Consider the following 20,730-nt stretch of genomic DNA (forward strand, 5'->3'; position numbering starts at 1 on the left):
CGGTCACGCACACGAGCCACCCGAGAGGGCGAGGCAGGGGGGCTGGGATCTTCTCCAGCAGGAGGCAGGGGCACTGGTGCAGGTGGCAGGGGCACAGTTTCCTCATCAGACTCAACTTCCTCTGAAGGGTCCCCAGCACCCATGACACCCTGGCTGCTAGTGAGCAGGATTAAAACTTCTCACAGATATGATGACAGTTAATTCAGGGAGCACACATTTCTTCTGATCAGCAGAAATATGACAGCATCATAATTAATTTTTTTTTTAAAATCACTTCAACAACGACTAAACCATTGCAAGTTTTAAAGGCCAAATATGAAACCTCATTTTTCTGCAAGTTATCAATTTGCACTCTGTGTTTACTCAAGAACAATGCTCTTATTTCTGAAGAGAGCTTGGGAACATAAGAAAAGCCTTGCTGGTCAAACCAAAGGTCAATAATCTAGCCTAGCACTCCATCGCCAGTGTGTGTGTTAACTGCCATGCGATAAGTGCTGTCAAGGGACTCCAAAACATCCTATCATTAACAGTCTTGCTCATGTCTTGCAGACAGAGGGCTGTAGCTTCCTTTACTGAGTCTGTCCATCTCATGTTGGGTCTTCTTCTTTTGCTGCTGCCTTCAACTTTCCCCAGCATTATTGCCTTTTCCACTGAGTCTTGTCTTCTCACAATGTGACCAAAGTACAATAGTCTCAGTTTGGTAATTTTAGCTTCTAGGGAGAGTTCAGACTTGATCTACAACCCACTTATTTGTCTTTTTGGCTGTCCGCGGTCTCTGTAAAACTCTCTTCCAACACCACATTTCAAATGAATCAACTTTCTTCTTGTCAGTTTTCTTCACTGTCCAATACCGTTTTCGCACACAGCTTACCATGCAGCCACAATCCTGTTCCCTCCGCAGCGTCCAGTCGGATTTCCCACCATCTGCGCTGAAGTTACCGGAAATGCTGCGGCTTTTGCATAGCAAACGTAAACCGCTAAAACCCAGTTTACATTTGCTACGCAAAAGCCGCGGCACTTCCTGTAACTCCGGCGCAGATGGTGGGAAATCCGACTGGACACTGTGGAGGGAACAGGATTGTGACTGCGTGGTAAACTGTGTGTGAAAACGGTGCAACTTTCACAACCATATATAGTAATAGAGAATACTATGGGATATATAATCTGGGTCACCAACAATGCATCTTTACACTTAAGGATCTTTTGTAGCTCCTTCATGGCTGCCTTTCCCAGTCTTAATCTCCTTCTGATTTCTTGGTTGCTGTTTCCATTTTGGTTGATGATGAAGCCAAAGAACAGAACAATTGCTTGAGCAATTTCTTCATCATATTTAAAGTTGTGTAATTCCCCAGTAGTCATTACTTTTGTCTTCTTGATGTTCAGCTACAATCCTGCTTTAACGCTTTCTGCATTAACCTTAATCAGTAGTCATTTCAAGTCTTCATTTTCTGCAAGTAACATGGTGTCATCCGCATATCTCAAACTGTTAAAGTTCCTTTCAACAGTTTTCATGCCTTCTTCTAAACCTAATCCAGTTTCCCTTATGATATGTACTGCATATACACTGAACACACAAGGATATAAAATACATCCTTGTCTGACACCTTTTAAGAGCCCTGTGGCGCAGAGTGTTAAAGCTGCAGTACTCCAGTCCTAAGCTCTGGTCACGACCAGAGTTCGATCCCCGGCGGAAGCTGGATTTTCAGGTAGTCGGCTCCAGGTTGACTCAGCCTTCCATCCTTTCGAGGTTGGTAAAATGAGTATCCAGCTTGCTGGGGGGAAAGTGTAGATGACTGGGGAAGGCAATGGCAAACCACACCATAAAAAGTCTGCCGTGAAAACGTGAAAGCAACGTCACCCCAGAATCGGAAATGACTGGTGCTTGCACAGGGGACCTTTCCTTTTCCTTTCCTGACACCTTTGCTAGTTGGAAACAATTCTATTTTTCTGTATTCTGTCCTAACAGTAGCCTCTTGTCCAGATTACAGGTTGTGGATCAAAAACAATCAGATGTCATAATCAGGTGTCATAGCACACCCCATTTCTTTTAAAACCAACCATTACTTTCATGATCCACACAGTCAAAAGCTTTTCAGTATGAAACACAAGCTGATTTTCCTCTGAAATTCTCTTGTATGCTCCAGTAACAAATGTATATATATGCAATATGGTCTCTATTGCTTCTTCCTTGTTCGAATCCAGCTTTAACAGCTAGCATTTTTGTTCCATATATAGCAACAGTTTTTGTTGTAAGATTTTGAGCATTACTTTCCTCATGTCACAAATTAATGCAATGGTTCGATAGTTGCTGCAGTGTTTGATGTTTCTTTTTCGGAACTGGAACATAAATTGAGTGTTTTCAGTCTGTGGGCCATTGTTTTATTTTCTGTATCTGTTGGCATAGACAGTTTCAAGAGGGGAATGGATAAACATGTGGAGCAGAGGTCTATTAGTGGCTATTAGCCACAACGTATAGATAGAACACTATGTCTGGGGAAGTGATGCTTTGTTTTCTTAATACTTGTGGGGCAACAGTGGGAGGGCTTCTGGCCTATTGAACCCAACATTAGTGCAGGAGAAGCAAGATAGACAAGTGTTTTCTTCCATTTTTATTTAACCTGGTAGATGGTTCCCTCACTTTACATGGCTGATATGGCCACATGGATCCATGCCATGGTGACCTCATGACTAGACTACTGTAATATTATCCACATGGATCTGCGCTTGAAGACCTGAAGCACTGGCGAGCAATGAGCTAGGAGGCCTGTGCATGGGAAACTTCGTTTTTTCCCAGTCCTGCCTACAGCAGCCATTTTCACTGCCCCTATAGCAGCAGCCATTTCTTTCCCTTGACACTTAGGAGCTTTTTACATTGGCAATTAAAATACTGTTATATTGTCACAACAGTATAGAAATATATCAGGTTCCCTGAATTTCAAGCTTTCATTTAAAACAAAAGTAAGTCTCTAGTGCAGTCTCATCTAGTCCACTTTAATTTATAAATCTGGAAATTCAGAGAATCTGGCACACACTGTTATATTATTACGATTATATAATGATATTCAGTTGCCAGTTTTAAAACAACTACAACTGGAAAAGCCCTGGCGGCATGCCGGGGGAATGGGGCAGGGAAACTATATAGAAGACCGATTTCTCTTGCACTGTATTGGCAACTGCAGCAGCAACAAGGAAATTGCACAAGCTTGACCCCATGAGGACGACCCTTCTCTGTCCCTGTCACTCCCTCTCTGGGGACAACTCTGAAAATTTGCAGGCAACTGTTTATAAGAGCCACTGATGCTAGAGGAGCCATTTTCTGACCTGGTCATTCTTTCCTACAGCCTCTCCCGTAACTCAAAAAAGGCCCACAATTTTTCAAGGAGCGGGTTTCATTCCAATTGCTCAGCCACTTTGAAAACTGTCAACACACTTGGCCTAAAGAAAAATGGGTCTTTGTCATGCTGCTGGGGAGGATTTCAGTAGAGAAGGCAGCACAACTGAAATGGCCAATTATCAGACTGTGTACATGTGGGAATATCTGAATGATGTGCCTGTTTAAAAATATTTCTTGAATACGAAGCAGGAATGGACACCGAGAAGGTATTGCAGACAAAGAGAGCACGTCTGAAAATTTATGAGGGTTTCCACTTGTATATCTAAGAACAGACCTTGACTCTTAATTTCAAAGGCAGATATTTCTGGACACCACCAGTGTCGGTTCATTAAAGATTTACAGTAGTCACATTAACCTTAACATTCCCTCTTTATGGGCATGTTATTCCTGCCATAATTCTTGTGTAACTCCCCATTTCAATTCACCACAAGCTTTGGCTGGGACTCTATCTCACTTGAAAACAATCATTAGCTTTACTGTCAGGCTCTGAGCCCCTCTACCAATTTTTCATCCCTCTCTCTCGCCATTGGCCAAACAAACCCAAATGAGAAACTCCCTCACAGCCTTTTCTAACATCTTCAAAAGCAATGTCCTGGGATTCATTTCATTCTCCCAGCTCTCAGATGACTTGCACTGTATCTAAGAGTACCATAAGAACATAGAGAAGAGCCCTGTTGAATCAGACCAACAGCCTATCTAGTACAAGATGCCATTTCCCACAGTTGCCTGTCAGACACTTTCAGGATTCCATGGCATGAAAGCTAGAGTTGCCGCCACCACCTTGGTCTGGGCAGAGGTTCCTCTGGCTTCTCCTTGCCACCGGCCAGCTGGGGAAAACCCCACCCACAAATGCTCCAAAATGCAGTGCAATTATGTCATTCAAAAGAGATTTCATCACACCACTGACATTGCATGACGACATTCTAGTTTTGGGGCAAAACACTATGGTAACATTAGGCTCAAACCACAGAGTTCTGCCGAAAAACTAGAGCATTGCTGCGCTACATCAGTGACACAATGACATCACTTCCAGGTGGCATCATCATGAAGCACATGTGGCAGAAGGTCCTAGAAAGGTTCATTTATTCCACCCCCCCTCCAGCAGCAGAAAGGTCAGACCTGGCAACCCTAATGAAGGCAAAAGCCATTACATATAGTTTGTTCCCATGTCACGTTCTCAGGGTACAGGCAGGCGGGAGTCCAAAGCCAGTCCAAAGTCAAAGTCCAGCAAGTCAAGCAGGGGCCAAGTCACCAAAGCAAAATTGCAAACCAGAATCAGAAGTCAGTGTCCAAAAGCCAAAGGGTCAAGATGCCAAGGAATTCAAAAAGATCAGGATCTGGAATCAGGAAGGAGCATGGATGCAAGTCAGGGAATCGACTTGTTGTTTCCATGAGGTTACCAGGTCCTGGGTGGGAGTTATATGGGAGCCTCAGCCTGCTCCCTGAGTGGCAGTGACTCTGCTAGAACTCAGGGCTGAGAGATCTGAAGCATCGGCGTGCCTCATATCTTTGCTCTGAAAGTTCTTTCTGGAGCCTGCTTCGGACTCTTGAGATGGGAGGAGGAGAGCTTGGAGGAGATTGATTGTCAACAAACGGCAATGGTGCCTGGAATGCGGGGAAAGTGATTGATGGGCCAGCTGCTGGTTGTTCGGCTGAGGAGCTGGTTGGCAACTCTTCCTGGTCTGTTAACCCTTCCAGCTCCCCCTCATCAGGGCTTATGACACCCTGCATCTAGCTTTCAGAGGTATACTGCTTCTGAGAATAGAGATTTCACTTAGCTATCATGGCAATAATTGTTGATAGATTGAATACCTCATTCATTTATCCAATCCCCTATTAAAGCTCCACGGTCATTAACACAGTTTGTGACAGCAAATACCGTAAGTTAATTACATGCAGTGTGAAGTACTTTTTTTTTGTCTATTCTGAATCTGCTGATCGAAACATGGGGTAACCCCAAATTCTAATACCATAAGAGCAGGATAAAAACCATTTATCACATTCACTTTCTCTGTACAGTTTATAATTTTGTAAACCTATATCAAGCTCTGCTCACAACCTGAGTTCAATCCCAGTGGAAGCTGGGTTCAGGTAGCTGGCTCAAGGTTGACTCAGCCTTCCATCCTTCCGAGGTCAGTAAAATGAGTATCCAGCTTGCTGGGGGTAAAGTGTAGGTGACTGGGGAAGGCAATGGCAAACCACCCTGTAAAAAGTCTGCCGTGAAAACGTTGTGATGCGACATCATCCCAGAGTGGGAAATGAATGGTGCTTGCATGGGGGACTACCTTTACCTTTAAATCTATATCATGCCCTCTCTCTGCCTATCTCACAGGGGAAACGCTCCGGTTGTTTCATAACTGGGTTTTCCTTTTGTGCACCTTTTCAAATGCCAGTATGGTATTTGAGACGAGGCGATCAAAACTCTAAACACTTTTTCAAATGTGGCTACACCATAAATTCATAGCTGGAATGGGCTGCATCCTACAGCAGTTCCACTGTTGCAAGAGAAAGGAGAGGCAAGCTTTGTTGATTCCTCACCTCACTGCTGCTCCTTGGCCCATGTAGTTTGGAGTCTGTGAGGGACCTGTGACTCCTGGCAATGCCTTTTCAGAGATACAACCACAGGATACCGGATCATTTATTTTCACTCCTTTAACTAATTCTCCTTTCCATGAAATTTGCCCATTGCATAGCTAAAGCCTGATGTCTTAATTGGACCATCCACTCCAGTTTCCTTACAGCCTACCAATTGCCTAAATGAAACCAGGAATTTTTTGTTTTGTTTTGCCCCAAAGAGTGTTACTTTAAAGTTATACTGAATCTCATTTGTCATTTCACTGCCCTTCCTCGCTACATCCCGCTTTGGGTTTCATCATCCTGAACCATGTGGTGTCATTCATTAACTCGGTTGACTCACTATTCACCCCTGAAAGCATTTAAGGACAAACGAAATAGCACCAAACCAGTAGTGATCTCTATGGATCTTGGTTCCTGTTGTGTATGTGGACTAATGTGTATGTTATTAGTAGTGTTCCTGCCTGGCTCATTGGAGTCTTGAGGACTGAGCTTGGGGACTCAGGAACAATGGGCAGTAGGATCCAAATCCCTGCTGCCCTGCTCCAATCATGAGCCCTCTGTAGGTTTGAATGATCCAATGGCGTCTTAGCATGGGAACCCTGAAGTGTATATAGTTGGCCCCGTTGGCCCAGTTCAGCAGTCTCTGAGTTCAGCCCTTACCATGCTGTAAAAGAGCCATGATCACTACATCAGCATCTTCTCCTTGCACTGAACACACTATATTATAGTTCCCCAGACCCAACTCAGGTCCCTGCAGCCACGCTCCAGATGAAGTATCCTGTGCATAAAGAACAGCAACGATAGGGAAATAAGGTCCCCCCCCCCCAGCACTGTTTCCACATGGGAAAATGACTTGTGGGAGGAGAGACAGGAGCCCTTCTTCTCCCCACGGTGTCATTCCAGTCCCATTTGGGTTCTCCTTTATTTTTTAAAAGCTGTTCCCCATAGCTGATGTGTGGGTGTGGGGGAACTTGAATGTTTTTAGCTTTTCACCTGCCTCACGATCCAGAGCAGAGTTACACCCTTCTAAGCCAAATGTGTCAATCAATTTAAAAAGAGTGTAACTTTGCTTAGGATAGCACTGTTGGTTTCTGCCAGTGGCAACAAGGGAAATGAAGGAAGAAACCGCCAGGCGTTAATTTTCACTGCGGAGTAGGAAGGAGCTGTCCAATTAATCTGAAATTTACCTTGCTGCTTCAGAATACCTCTCCAAGCATCGGAACACAGCCGCTTGGCGAAGATGGTTTCGGAAATAGGCAGGGTTCAGGATAATGCTCCTTGGGAAACAACAAACAAATATGCAAGTCAAAGCTCAAAATGAAAAGATCATTTGACAAGCATTTCTGGTCAGCATGCAGCTTGTATGGTACAGGTGCTTTGGGGGGTCAATAGTGGGAGGGTCTTCTGGAGTTCTGCCTCCACGCTGATGGACCTCCTGATGGCATCTAAGTTTGGCCACTGTATGACACAGAGTGTTGGACTGGTTGGACCACTGGTCTGATCCAACATTGCTTCCATTATATTCTTATATTCCGTAATAACAGTGGTTCTGTGAAGATAGTATTTTTTTCCAACGGCCAACAATGAATTATCACATCTTCTCTCTTGACAGCTGATAGATGAACAGATACTATTAAATATCCATTAAAGCTGTGTCATAAACGTAATTTAATTCATAGTATTGCCTGATATGAAAGTGGCAGTTAAAGCCTTTGTGAGCACATGTATACTGCATTTAGTGAGAATATAAAATCAGCAAAGACCCTGCACAGGCTTGTAATAATGCCTTTTGTTATCTGTCATCTGCAGTTTTGAGTTGTGATAATAAGCACACATTATACATGCAGAAATCAACAAGATAAAAGCCCTAGGCCAAAGGAATCGTTCCAATTGTGCAACTGCAGTCTTTTATTTTTGTTCTATCCACATATCTGATAATTATATCTTGATAAGCTGCTTGAATCTCCTCTGAGCAAACAAAGCTGCCTTATACTGTGTCAGACCACTAGTCTATCAAGGTCATTTCTCTGACCAGCAGCTCAACAGGCTCTCAGGCTGAAGTCTTTCACACCACCTTCTATCTTGCGGTGGGGATGGTGGGAAGGGAACCTGGGAAGCTTCTGCATGCAAAACACTCGCTCTGCCACAAAGCCCTTGGCCCACCCCCCCCACCCCCTTGAAACATGGCACACTGGAGCTCTTGAATCAGATGGAAGTGGAAGACAACTTTCAGCCAAGGTCTGAGAACTAACTCCTGTTTGGCGTTAAGCGTACAAAGAAGAAAATAATCTATGAAAGAAGAGCCTATGGAGGACTGAAAAAGGAATCATAATGATAATAATATCATTATGAATTTAAATATTATGACTCTACTTTTGAGTATAAAATATAATGTGACATGCATAAAATCATAACTAAATTTTTATCAGGATTGAATGCACAACACTAAGATCCCGGCAAACACCTCAAAATGACATTCCAGCAATGGGAACAGAATCTTTTACAGAACAGAATAGAATAACCAGCAACAACAGCAAAAAGAACAAAAACAAATAACCCTCACAATTTTTAAACACCCCCCCCCCAAAAAAAATGCAGCATCTCTGAATAATAAAATCCACCCAAATTCAGAATGAAAAAAAACAGAACCAAAAGGTTCAGAAGTAATGACAAACCATGGTTTGATGCTTCACAATCTGGGGAATGGCCGGGCTTGCATACCCTCTTCCTTGATGCCTGGCCAGCTAGACTTCTGCTTTTGTGGGAAACCATGGTTTGTCATAATGCCTGAACTCCATGTGGCCTTTTGTTATTTTTGTACATGCAGAAATCAACAAGAGAGACTAAGATGAACTCCATATATTTTCTACACGTACAAAAAAGCTCTAGATATATGGAAGTTAAACATAGTAACTATCCAAAACAGTTGTGATATGGGAAGTTAGTATACCAGCAAAGCTGGTAATTTCCTGCCCTTTTAACCCAGCTTGAGTATTTGACATGGAGATGTTATATCAGGGGTGGCTCAGGAGCCACATGTGGCTCTTTCACACATATTGTGTGAATTTCAAAGCCCCTCCCCACCCCATCTGCCAGCTTGGAGGTGATATTTGTCTCTTTAGATCTACACCAAGCCAGCTGGTGGCTTGGAGAATGCAATTAAACTTAAAGTTGCTTTCTTTCCATCTCTCCCTCCCAATCTTCCTTCCTTCCTTCCTTCCTTCCTTCCTTCCTTCCTTCCTTCCTTCCTTCCTTCCTTCCTTCCTTCCTTCCTTCCTTCCTTCCTTCCTTCCTTCCTTCCTTCCTTCCTTCCTTCCTTCCTTCCTTCCTTCTCTCAAACATCTGACATTTATTCTATGTGGCCCTTACATTTAAACAAGTTTGGCCACCCCTGTTTTATATTAACAAACTCATGGGCAGATAATGTAGCTGCACCACTTGTAGGCATTTTTTTCTTCTCTGTAGCTGCTGATCAGCTCTGCATCAATTCAGCACTGACTGGACCACGGTGACCTACCTGTGCAGACAAGCCCTTCACTTGTAACCAAAGACAAGATAAAGTAATCCCAGTGGCGTCCAAATGGTGTTGGCATTTTAAGGGGAGCTTGCTCAGAGCATTAACACTTTAACAAACTGGATGATCACTGAGACTGTTGCAAAAGATTTTTAAAGACGATTATTGCTTCTGCAAACTGTAGTGAACAGCTGATAATAGCTATATTGATCCCCCCCCCAGGCTATTAGCTGTACCACAGCTAAGCCATAGTACAGGGGTAGGGGGGAAATCAATCATTTTCTTGTAGTTAGGCACACATTTTCTACTCTTATGCTGCAATCCTAAGCACACTTACCTGGGAGCAAGCTCTACTGAATAAAGTGGGACTTCGTGCTGAGTAAGACTGCATCTACTAGAACATGATATGTTCTGATAAACATGGACACACACAAACACATACACACATTGAGTTGTAGCAAATCTCACCAAATTAGTTTTCAGTTTTTTCCGTTTTCAACCTGAATCCTTCCTAATCTTAAGAAGATCTACTCTACTTTTTCTATCTCAGAGTTCTGTACCAAAAACATGATATCCTGTTTCACTAATACCTTCAGGAAGTATTTTGGTCGCTCGATGCAGAGATCACTAAGCCATCTTTGATAGTTTCAGGGCTTATCCAGATGATCGCTCAACACTTGCCCTGACCACATGTTGTCCCTGGCAGGAAAGTCTTGGAAGTTTTAATGGAAAGCAATAGTTCAGCATGTAGTCCACATGTAATGATAGGCAGAAGGGATAATTTTACTGTAAGGGGATAGCTTTGGTGCTAAAAGATTGCGTTTTCCTCTTCTTTTTTAACCAGAGAAGATGTGCAGTTATGCACTGGAGTCATGAAGTGCACGAAGAACATTGCTTTTTCATGTTCATGTGAGGAAACAGCTCTATCTAGTTTAACTGCAGATAATCTTTCAGCTTGTTGGCCAGTGGGTATAATGCTATAGAGTCCACCATCCAAAGTGGCCATTTTCTCCAGATGAACTGATTGCTGTCGCCTGGAGATCAGTTGTAATAGCGGAAGATCTTCAGTTACCACCTGGAGACTGGCAACCCTAGGGCCCCTAACAATGTCAGCCATGCTGTCTGGCTCACTCAGTCGCACATCCTCCACTGTGATATATGTTGTCCTAAGGAGGGAGGGGTTTTGGGGGGCACTCTCTGCATAGGATAAACAGTCAATCACCGTACAAAAAAGATGAAATTAATGCAATCATGATGTAAAGCTAGCAAAATTCAGAAACCGGGGAGGGGAGGGGAGGGGAGAAGAGAGATTTCATTCTCCCAGGACATTTTGTTGCGGCTCTTCACCTCACCATCCTACAATAAAGGCATTTCAAAGAAAAACTCAAGTGTGAAACTGCTAAATCAGAATCCATCTAGAAATGGGGTTGCAGTTCCTGAGGCCTGAACAAGAGCCTGGAATTCATCAGCCATGGTAAGGATTAATCTGCCTAACAAAACTGGAGCAGTTGCATTGCCTCTGATTACAGCTGTTGCAAATTGTCTCTGTATTTTTCTTGGTCACATTTGAAGTTTATGTAATTATGTCACGCCTTCTACTTGCTGCATTTCACAGCCCTTTATCCCACCGTTTAAAAACCATCCCCTTTCTTGTATATAAACTCTTCCAAGTGGGGGCACACTTCATGCATCTGATGGAGTGGGATCTAGCCTGATAAAGCTTAAGTTAGAGTAATTTTTTTTAATTGGTGCATTAAGATTCCTGTTTTTTTTCCCCTATACCAGAGTAACATGGTCACTCATCCAGAATTTAACTTGCCTGTAGGGGTGGGGCTTGGCGTCTCAGTATGGTTCACCTTTTATTGTGATTTTAAAAGTTAAATAAGTGCAGGAATTCATTTTAGCTCAGTTATTTCTTGGAGCACCTTCCATTGACCCTGGGAATTTGCAGTGGGAGCTATCCTAGATCCTGCCCTGCCTGACTCAGTCATGGTTATTGAGAACCTTGACTCTTGCTTCTGGACATGTGCTCTTTCTCCTCCTAGGCCTTGTTCAGCACTGAGAAAGTTCAAAGCGTTCGGGAACTGGACAGCCAAGACCTTTAGACACTGCAGAGCCTTGAGAAGACAGTTTCAGTAACATGCACTGGCCCTTATGTCCTAGTTTCATCCCATACCTCATGCACATTAATGTCAGGGCTTGCAGTCTGGAGCCCAGCAAGTGGTCCAGATATATAGCTCTAGAGCAGTTCATTCTATGGCTGAAGAACAAATTGTTTGACTGGAGAGTCAGGCCACAGTCATTTATGAAACCAGGTAGAATGTGGAAGCCCTTTGGGGCATAAGACAATGAGAACAACCCTGGTGGCTCAGATCAGTATTCCATCTAGTCCAGCATCCTTTCTCACACAACGGCCAAACTGCTGTCTCGGAAGGTCAACAAACAAGGCACAGAAGTCAGAGACTTCCCCTGGTATTGCCTCCTGGTGCCAATATTTAGAAGTGTGCTGCCTCTGGATATGAAAGTTCCCCTTAGTCATCATTGATGGTCCTCTAATTCATGAGTCTGTCTAATCCAGCTTTAGAGCCACCTCTGGTAGTAGCCATCATCACTATGTCCGCTGGCAATGAAGTCCACAGTTTAATCACTCATTAAGTAAAGAAGCATTTCCTTTTGTCCACCCTGAATCTACTTTCCAACAACTTCATTGGAATACTGTGTTCAGTTCTGGTCACCTTATCTCAAAAAGGACATTGCAGAGCTGGAAAAAGTCCATAGGAGGGCAACCAAGATGATTAGGAGGTTGGAGAACCTTCCCTGTGTTGCACACACCATCTGTGCTGAGAGTTGAGTCCCTCCAGCCCAAATTAAGAGACTCAACAGCCAGAGTTCCAAGTGAGTTGATCCAGAGATCCCTTTATTACCACTAGTGGCAAGAGGAAAACCCGTATCTCTCTATACCACCATTCCTCCTGTGTTTTTCCTCAAACACATCTTTACAAAACATAGCATATTTATACAGTTTCTGATAACAAAGCAGGTCTCGTTGATTGGTTACAAATCCTCTCTCTTAGCCTTTTGTGGTGTCTCACTGGCTTAGAGAAACCTGTCTCTGCCAGGATGAGGAAATTCCTTAGGGAGTTAATTGTTCTCTACTCCCAATCTCCCGTCTTCCTGGCATCCAGCATTCTCCCGGTTTCTGGTTTCGTTCCAGAGAATGTGTCAGTACTCCCAATCTCTACTGCGTGGGCGAGATGGCTCCTTTCCGACTAGGAGGTCCTTCCTTGAGGCAGGGAGAGATGCCTCCCTTATCAAAGGAAGCTAACAGACCTCTGATAACGTTCTCCTGCTAGGGAATGTGCTTCCTTTCATATATTTTATGCTTAGCAAGGACTCTTAATAGAGGTCTATTGTCCATTGTTCCAGGCCTGGGATAGAGAGAGATATCCCACTTCAGGCCTGGGATAGAGAGAGATAAAGCACTATGTACTTTTAAAGCAAGCCCTGCAAACATAATACTTTGAAGGTAACAGTCCAAATACAATGGCAGTGCAAGGTAGGTTAGAGCAAATGAGTTCTGTGATCTGGATTAGTGCAATTCTATTTGGCACTCTGTCCATGCTCTAATGCAAATCTGAATCTGCGTCCTACACCTGTGAGGAAACGATGAAGAGTCTAGGACTTGTCAGTTTGGAAAAGAGATTATTAATGGGGGGACATAACAGAGGTTTATAAACATTCCGCATGATGTGGAGAGAACTGACAAAGAGATATTTTTCTCCCTTTAAAGAGCACCCAATGACACTGACGGACAGCAGGATCAGGATGGACAAAACAAGGGCTTTTTTTTTTAACAGGAACGCACAGGAGCGCAGTTCTGGCTGGCTTGGTGTCAGGGGTGTGTGGCCTAATATGCAAATGAGTTCCTGCTGGACTTTCTCTACAAAAATAACCCTGGACAAAATAAAATGCTGTTTTACACAGAAAGTGATTAAAATGTGGAATTTGCTGCCAGAGGCTGTTGTGATAGCCACAGGAATAAACAGCTTTAGATAGATTCATGGAGGCTAAGTCTACCAGTGACTGCTAGCCATAGTGACTGAGGTGAACTTCCACATTCAGAGACACTAAACCTCTGAATCCCAGTGCCAGGAGGCAGCATGAGGAGAAGGCATCAGCTTCTATGCCCTGTTGTTGAACCTCCAGAGGAACTAGTTGACCACTTTATGAGTAATACAGGATGCTGGTCTAGATGGTCTCTTGGTCTGATCCAGCAGGGCTCTTCTTATGTTCTTATGTACACCTGAATGCTAGCATTATGGGAGAGGACAAAAAAACTTTTCTCTGTCATCTGATAACTCCTCTCATTTATGCTGAGTTGGAAGCGGCAACACCTGCCCCTCCTCAGCCAATCTGCTGTGGTGGCCCCACTGCAGCACAGTATAGAGTAGGCCAGTTGCTCCCTCCTCCAGCAAATTGTCAGTGACTCAGGGAGCGACATACTTAAGTTCCCTGGAGACAGCAAGCACCATACAGTTAGCAGGATTTCAACCCTCCATGCTAACTGACAAGAAGTCAGGTAAACACATGGGCTTAAGCTGCCAAGCAACCCAATGGGCGGTGCCTCACTTTAACCATCTGCTGAGTCCTAAGGCTAATTCTGCAGCAGGAGGGGAACTACTTGCCAAGCTGTGCTGACATCAGGAGAGGGAAATATGACATTAAGAAGTCTGTGATGGCCAGAGAAGAACCCAGGCTTTTATTAGGTGATGGAAACAGCCTACAATGGGGGTTCAGTGGTAAAGTAGGAAAAGAGACCAAGGACCCTTGAATACATTAAGCTGCCTTAAACTGAATCGCACCATCGGCCCATCATTGTCAATATTCAGACTGGCAGCAGGTGGAGGTCTTTCACATCACCTGCTCCTTGATCATTTTAACTGAGGATGCTGGGAGCTAGATGCTCTACCAACTGAGCTATGACCCTTCCCTGAATGGGAGACTGGGGAAATCTGGGGCAAAACTAGTGAGTGTTTCTATGCAAGAAAGAGGAATCAGGAAGAAAGGTGGTACAGGAGTACTGGCAAATGGCCGGGACTGGATAAGGCAACAAACAGAGAGACGGGACTGAAAGGAGGAGAAACAGAATATGTCCTTATCATAGAATCATAGAATTGGAAGAGATCTCCAGGGTCATCTGCACCATGCAGGAAATTTACAAATACCTTCCCTTAAATTCACAGGATCAGCACTGCTGTCAAGTGGTCATCTAGCCTCTGTTTAAAAACCTATCATCAGAGGCACGGTCAGGAGCTATAACAGAGAGTTAGCAGTGCAGTGACTTTAGGATGGCCACCCAAGGGGGGGGGGGTCCACTTGCCCCTTTCTTATCAACATATTAATGGCTGCTATAAATGGTTCTTTTAAATAGGACTCACAGAGTCTAAACTTCTTGACTTTTAATTTACTATTCCTGTTGAATTCCAAATGCTAAACACTTTTACTGTAGCTTATGAACATTTTTCCCCTGATAGTTTGTGTTTATCCCCCCCACACACAAACACACGGTTGATGCTATAAATCTGGCAGGTTGTTTATTTGGTGCTTTGCATTTTTAAAATTTTTGTAAGCCATCTTGGAGATCCACTATAGGATGGAGAGGCAGGGTAAGACTCCTTCATTAAGGAAATAAGATCCAGAAGAACATATGAAGCTACCCTATCCTGAAACAGGTCCATCAAGGTCAACTCTGGCTGGCAATCATTCTCCAAGGTTTAGAACACCAGCTACCTGTTCCTTTTAGCTGGAGAAACTGCCAGTCAGAATAGAGAATACTTTCTTTGATTGACCAGTGATCAGACTCAAAGTTTGATGTGTTCATCTGGGCCCTGTCACTGCTTCCATCATTGTGATGGATGCTAGCTACGCTGATGCAGTCCAGCCTTGGAGTATATCTCCTAAATGAGAAGCCCCATGATTATTTTTTTCTAGTACTTGAGCCGTATCCTCTCCCCTTCCCAAGTGAGGCCTCACTGAAGGCTAAGAACACACGATTATTCAATTAGGATTTGAAGAATGAACCTTGCTTTTGAGAAGAACACAAGGAGGAAGACAGATAATAATGGGCATCATGCAAGCAGAGGTTTAAAAATAAAAACTAACCACCAAGGAAGAGCAGATGGTGTCCATCTGGCTGTGTGGGAAATGGCCAGGAAGTGAACAGTCAGAACAAGTACATGTTGCAAAAGCTGCTAGTGCCTAAATCTAGGCCAGCTACACAAAGAATGTCAAAAGCCCGAGAGGTGGAGAAAATGACTCCAGGGAAAGCTTAGTCAGAGCTGATTTACACACAAAAAATATGCATTGTGATTTCTCTCTGTCTTCACATCTATGCAAACTTGCCCGGTTAAATAGTGACTTGCACACAAGGGCTTGGGGGCCCATCTAATCCAGCAACCAGTTTCTGGCAGATTCTGGGAAACCCAGAGGCAGGACTGGAAAGCAATGGTTCTCCTTTGTTGTCGACCTGAAAGTGCCATTTAGCTATTATGGCTAATAGCTATTGATGGACCTCTCCTTTGTGAATTTGCCTAATCCCCTTTTCAAGCTGTCTGAACCAATGGCGGTCACTGTATCTTGTGGCAGCAAATTCCATAAGTCAATTATGCACGGTGTGAAGAAGCATTTTCTTTTGTCTGACCAGAATCCTCTGCCAATCAGTTTAATTGGGAGTTATGAGAGCAGAACATTTTCTCTTTATCTGGTTTCTTTAATTATTCATAATTTTATATCCCCCAATGTAAAAATGTTTTGCTCATTGGAGAGCTGAAAGGAAATAACAGTATCCTAAACTGGAGCTGAATCTTGGAACTGAGGGATCTACCCCAGAGTGTGCCCTAAAATATGAAACTGAATGTCAACACCCCTAAGAAAGAATTGGCAACCTAAAAAGTAAGGCAAGAGCCCTAACAGACAATGCTCATCAATAGTGCAGTCATATCTCAAAGAAAAAACTTAACAGGTATGATTGAAGAAGAAGAAGAAGAAGAAGATATTGGATTTATATCCTGCCCTCCACTCCGAATCTCAGAGCAGCTCACAATCTCCTTTATCTTTCTCCCCCACAACAGACACCCTGTGAGGTGGGTGGGGCTGGAGAGGGCTCTCACAGCAGCTGCCCTTTCAAGGACAACCTCTGCCAGAGCTATGGCTGACCCAAGGCCATGCTAGCAGGTGCAAGTGGAGGAGTGGGGCATCAAACCCGGTTCTCCCAGATAAGAGTCTGCACACTTAACCACTACACCAAACATATTGTAAAATATACATCAAACATAAATTTCCAAATATTAGCCAATACATTACAAAATTTCCACCTCCCCCCAGCCTTCTATTTCTTGACCTCCGCCGGTGCTTAAAATAATTTTTAAAAAGGTAAAATTCACACTTATAGAATCTTCACTTCCAGTTTACCTTAATACAAAATGAACCAAGACTATGTATTTGATTGTTATTAAAATTAACCCTATATTTATCTCATAAGAAGAAAGCAAACAAGCTGAAGAAAAATGGACACCTTTTTATGAACGGATATGAACAGTATGAAGAAGATCTGAACAGTAGACTGATAACCAAATATGAAAGATTATTCTGTAAAAGTATTACGGCTTATTACTGAACTGTAATAGAGGGAAAAACGTAATTCAAGGAGAGAGAGATTGTTGATATGAAAGCATAACCAGGGGTGGAATTCTAGCAGGAGCTCCTTTGCATATTAGGCCCCTGATGTAACCAATCCTCCAAGAGCTTATAAAAAAGAGCCTTGTAAGCCCTTGGGGGATTGGCTATATCAGGGGTGTGTGGCCTAATATGCAAAGGAGTTCCTGCTAGAATTTCACCCCTGAATATGTTGCATCACAGTAATAACATTTTGTTGCCACTATCTATCTTCCATTTCCCTATCCCTTTCTCATATCCCTTTAATCTTGAAAATAAAAATCTTTGAAGAGCAAAGAAAAGGAGCCAAGAATGCCATGTTGCTCAAGACAGGACACTCCTGGTTGAGCTGTGTGAGAATTAGATCAGATCTTCTTCCAACTCCTCTCTCTGCCACTTAAAAATCTTGTTCCTCCATCCCATGATGTAATGGGTCAGCCATCCTAAATAGCTCCTCCTCCATTTTCTATGCTGGAGTCTAACTAGTGAAACCTTACCACTGTTCCCCCTTCCTCAGTGTGAGAATAATACCCCTACTTCCAGAACATCGTAGTCACCCGTTTGGTTGCCAGGGTGCCTGGAAACTCAACTCACACACATCTACCAGGAGAATGTGGGTTTTGTCTACAAGACTGGAAGGGACTTATGAGTACTAACAGCCACAATGTTGCAGCAGCACTTCGTGTCTCTCGAGGAGGGCTGACCAAGAGAACAGATGGTGTCCAGTCGCCTCGTGTGATCCCCATCTTGGCCATAGCAGCGGGAGAAGGTGCGCCACCAGGAACTGTCCAGGCAAGCGGTTTCCAGCCTCGACCATAGAATCCATCTTGGGAGGCTAACACCACCAGCAGCTATCTTCCTGCAGTGCCAGACTCCATAACAGCGAAGCAGGAGGCTCATGTACTCAACAGATGTCACCTATGCATAAAGCCATCAAGCTTATCTTAGGCGTGGATCCTGTCAGACCGCCTAAGCCTTTGTCCAACGGAACTCAAGACAAAGACTGGTGCCAACAGAAGATCGAAGAGGAGGAAGAACATCTTCACCCAGAGCCAAGTTTCTTTGTATAGACCGGGTGTTACCTAGGTAGCAATTTGGCCATCTATTGTCACCTTTTTAGATAAATTTGATAGACTTACCGTAAGTACCCCCCATCTTAATAATTTTTCCCATTCTTTCCCTTAATGGTTATCCTGGAGCCTCCCCCTTGGCCCATTGTTATCTGGAAGTTCAATTAGGTAACTAAGGCCAAGTCTGCTCATTGGCTAGCTATGAGCATCCAATCAGGGATCGCCAATTAACTGGCTATTAGCTACTGCATAAGTCCAGCCCTTATGGTCATTGCAGAGCCTCCCCTTTTCTGAGGCCATGTACCAGCTGACCACTTGTCATCCACTCCTGTACCTCCCATCCCCTGAGGGCTCAAGGTAGTTCTTATAACCTGTGACCCAGCTCCCCACAGGTGTGCATCTAGCAGTACCCCAGTTCCACTGTCTAGATACATCCCCGATTCTTGGCCAGTTGAGGGTCCCCTCCCCCTAGTCCTCGTTCATCGCCATTGGAGCCTTCCTTGAAGACTACGATCGGTAATTATCACCCTGTTTGTCCATCCTTGTGTTGTCTCTGTATTTCTCTCTATTTTTCTTAGGACTGTATGTGTGTTGTATGTATTCATTGCCCTGTATGTGTGTTCTATATTTTTCTACAATAAATTTTTAATTGTTTTACTTAATTAGTGTCCTTGGCAAATTTAAGCAATAATTTCTGGACGTGTATCCTGTATACATAGATTCAAGATCCTTTTTAAGCCAGGTGCCCACCTGTCAATTCCCCAACCTCATTTTGAGGGCATTTTGCCTTACATCAGTGAGTCTGAAAAATCCAAAGCAGGTTGGGGGTCTTTGTAAGTTCTGAACTCATATTTTCTAAGCATCTGCCACTGAAATCAAGAATGGGTGAGGAAATAAATTATGAATATACCAATTTGCTAAAAGCATAAATTTTGTCCCACTAAAAATCCTCCTCTATCTCAAAATGGCCTGTTGTTTTTTCTTAAATGTTATCTGAACCTTGTGAAAGTAGAAGTTGTGGGATCTCAGATTCACTTTATAGAATGAAACTTGAACAGGTGGTGGATAAAGAAAAAACCTTTACAGACTTCCATTGAGTTTACTGATGACAGCAGTCACTCGTTTGTTTGTTCATTCATTTGTTCATGCATTAATTCATTAATTCATTCATTTGTTTGTTTGTTCATTCATTCATTCAGACACTAGTGACCTGCTGTTACATTAAACACAGTTTAGGAACACTAATTTTGTCACAAATGCATACAGCAGTAGAACATACTATGTCTGAAGGTGTCAGTCAGATGCAAGTTGATAATCTGATCTGTGCAATTGTTGCCAAACAGCTGGGAATGCCTGCCAACGTGGTTTGCATTGGGTTTTCACAAAACTACATATGCACAAAGACGTGCTGATTCAAACCGATCCCTATCCATTAGTGTCACTAAGGACTACTTAGGATTTATCAAAACACAGCATTTACTTATGACTGATTTATATGATTTCTGGCTGATCTAATTGTCTATTTAAAGCATTGCCCGATGAGTGGAGCAGTTACACAGCAGGGATACGGGGAGGCAGTAGATCTCGATCAGGCTGTGTGAGAATGTGCATGCACAGAAAGCCAGTCATGCTGTACTGCATGTTTAGGAAGGAATACAGGGAAGAACCTGTCAGGCACTGACAAAATGATTGAGAAACAATCAAGCCAATCCTCAAAAAGCCAGGTCCCTTTTCATGACTGGTGAACAGGACCCAAACAAAACTGGTGGATGTTCAAGTAACCCCAACATAGATACATAGGCACACACTCGCCCACAGATTTTAATTAAGCAAAACACAGCAGTAAAACTTTGCATAGTGAATATTGCACTTGTCAGCATGCAATGCCTTCCTTCAGCTGTTTGTAAATGGCTGCACTAAAGTAAACACAAAATAGATTTTCATTTATTTTTCATCTTCTCTGTAATCTGAAGACTGCCCTGTAAATTCTGCCAGTAAATCACTTGGTCAGTTTTCCCTCAGCCAAACAGCCTGTAAGTAACACAGTATATCAACTCATTTTTTGATGTTTTCATTTTTTTCCCTCCTTGACATCCTCTCAAAAAAAGCCCCCTTCAAAATAATATGATGTTGGCCCTATTATCTTTCCTTCAATTTACAAAAAAGGGCAGGGGATCTACTTAGGCATCAGCTCTCTGTAAGAAAAGCCATCAGTGCACATGAATAAAGAATGTTCATATTAGACCATCACTCTTTTCATATGGTCCTCTGTTCAGCTTCATCGGTCAACTCTGGGAAAATAGATACAGCATGAAGGTGCTATATGAAAATTTATTCTTAAAAGTCTTTGGTCTACACTAGTTCTCCTCCCCCTGCCGAAAACAGGGGTACACTCTTATTATGGTGCTTTTGGCCTGCAGTGATTGAGTTGAGGCAAGATGGCCAATATCCACATTCTTAGG

At 43.2% G+C, this 20,730-nt stretch overlaps 1 protein-coding gene across 1 annotated transcript in view; it reads right to left on the bottom strand.

The window, feature by feature from the left end:
• The window catches only part of SPATA16 (spermatogenesis associated 16), a 215,920-nt gene that overhangs the window by 114,556 nt on the left and 80,634 nt on the right, over positions 1–20,730 (bottom strand). Inside the window, exon 3 of the mRNA XM_060240907.1 lies at positions 7,159–7,248. Coding sequence (XP_060096890.1) covers positions 7,159–7,248 — 90 coding nt within the window. The remainder of the gene's footprint in view (positions 1–7,158; positions 7,249–20,730) is intronic.

Source organism: Heteronotia binoei, chromosome 6 (assembly GCF_032191835.1).
Source record: "Heteronotia binoei isolate CCM8104 ecotype False Entrance Well chromosome 6, APGP_CSIRO_Hbin_v1, whole genome shotgun sequence".
Lineage (NCBI taxonomy): Eukaryota > Metazoa > Chordata > Lepidosauria > Squamata > Gekkonidae > Heteronotia > Heteronotia binoei.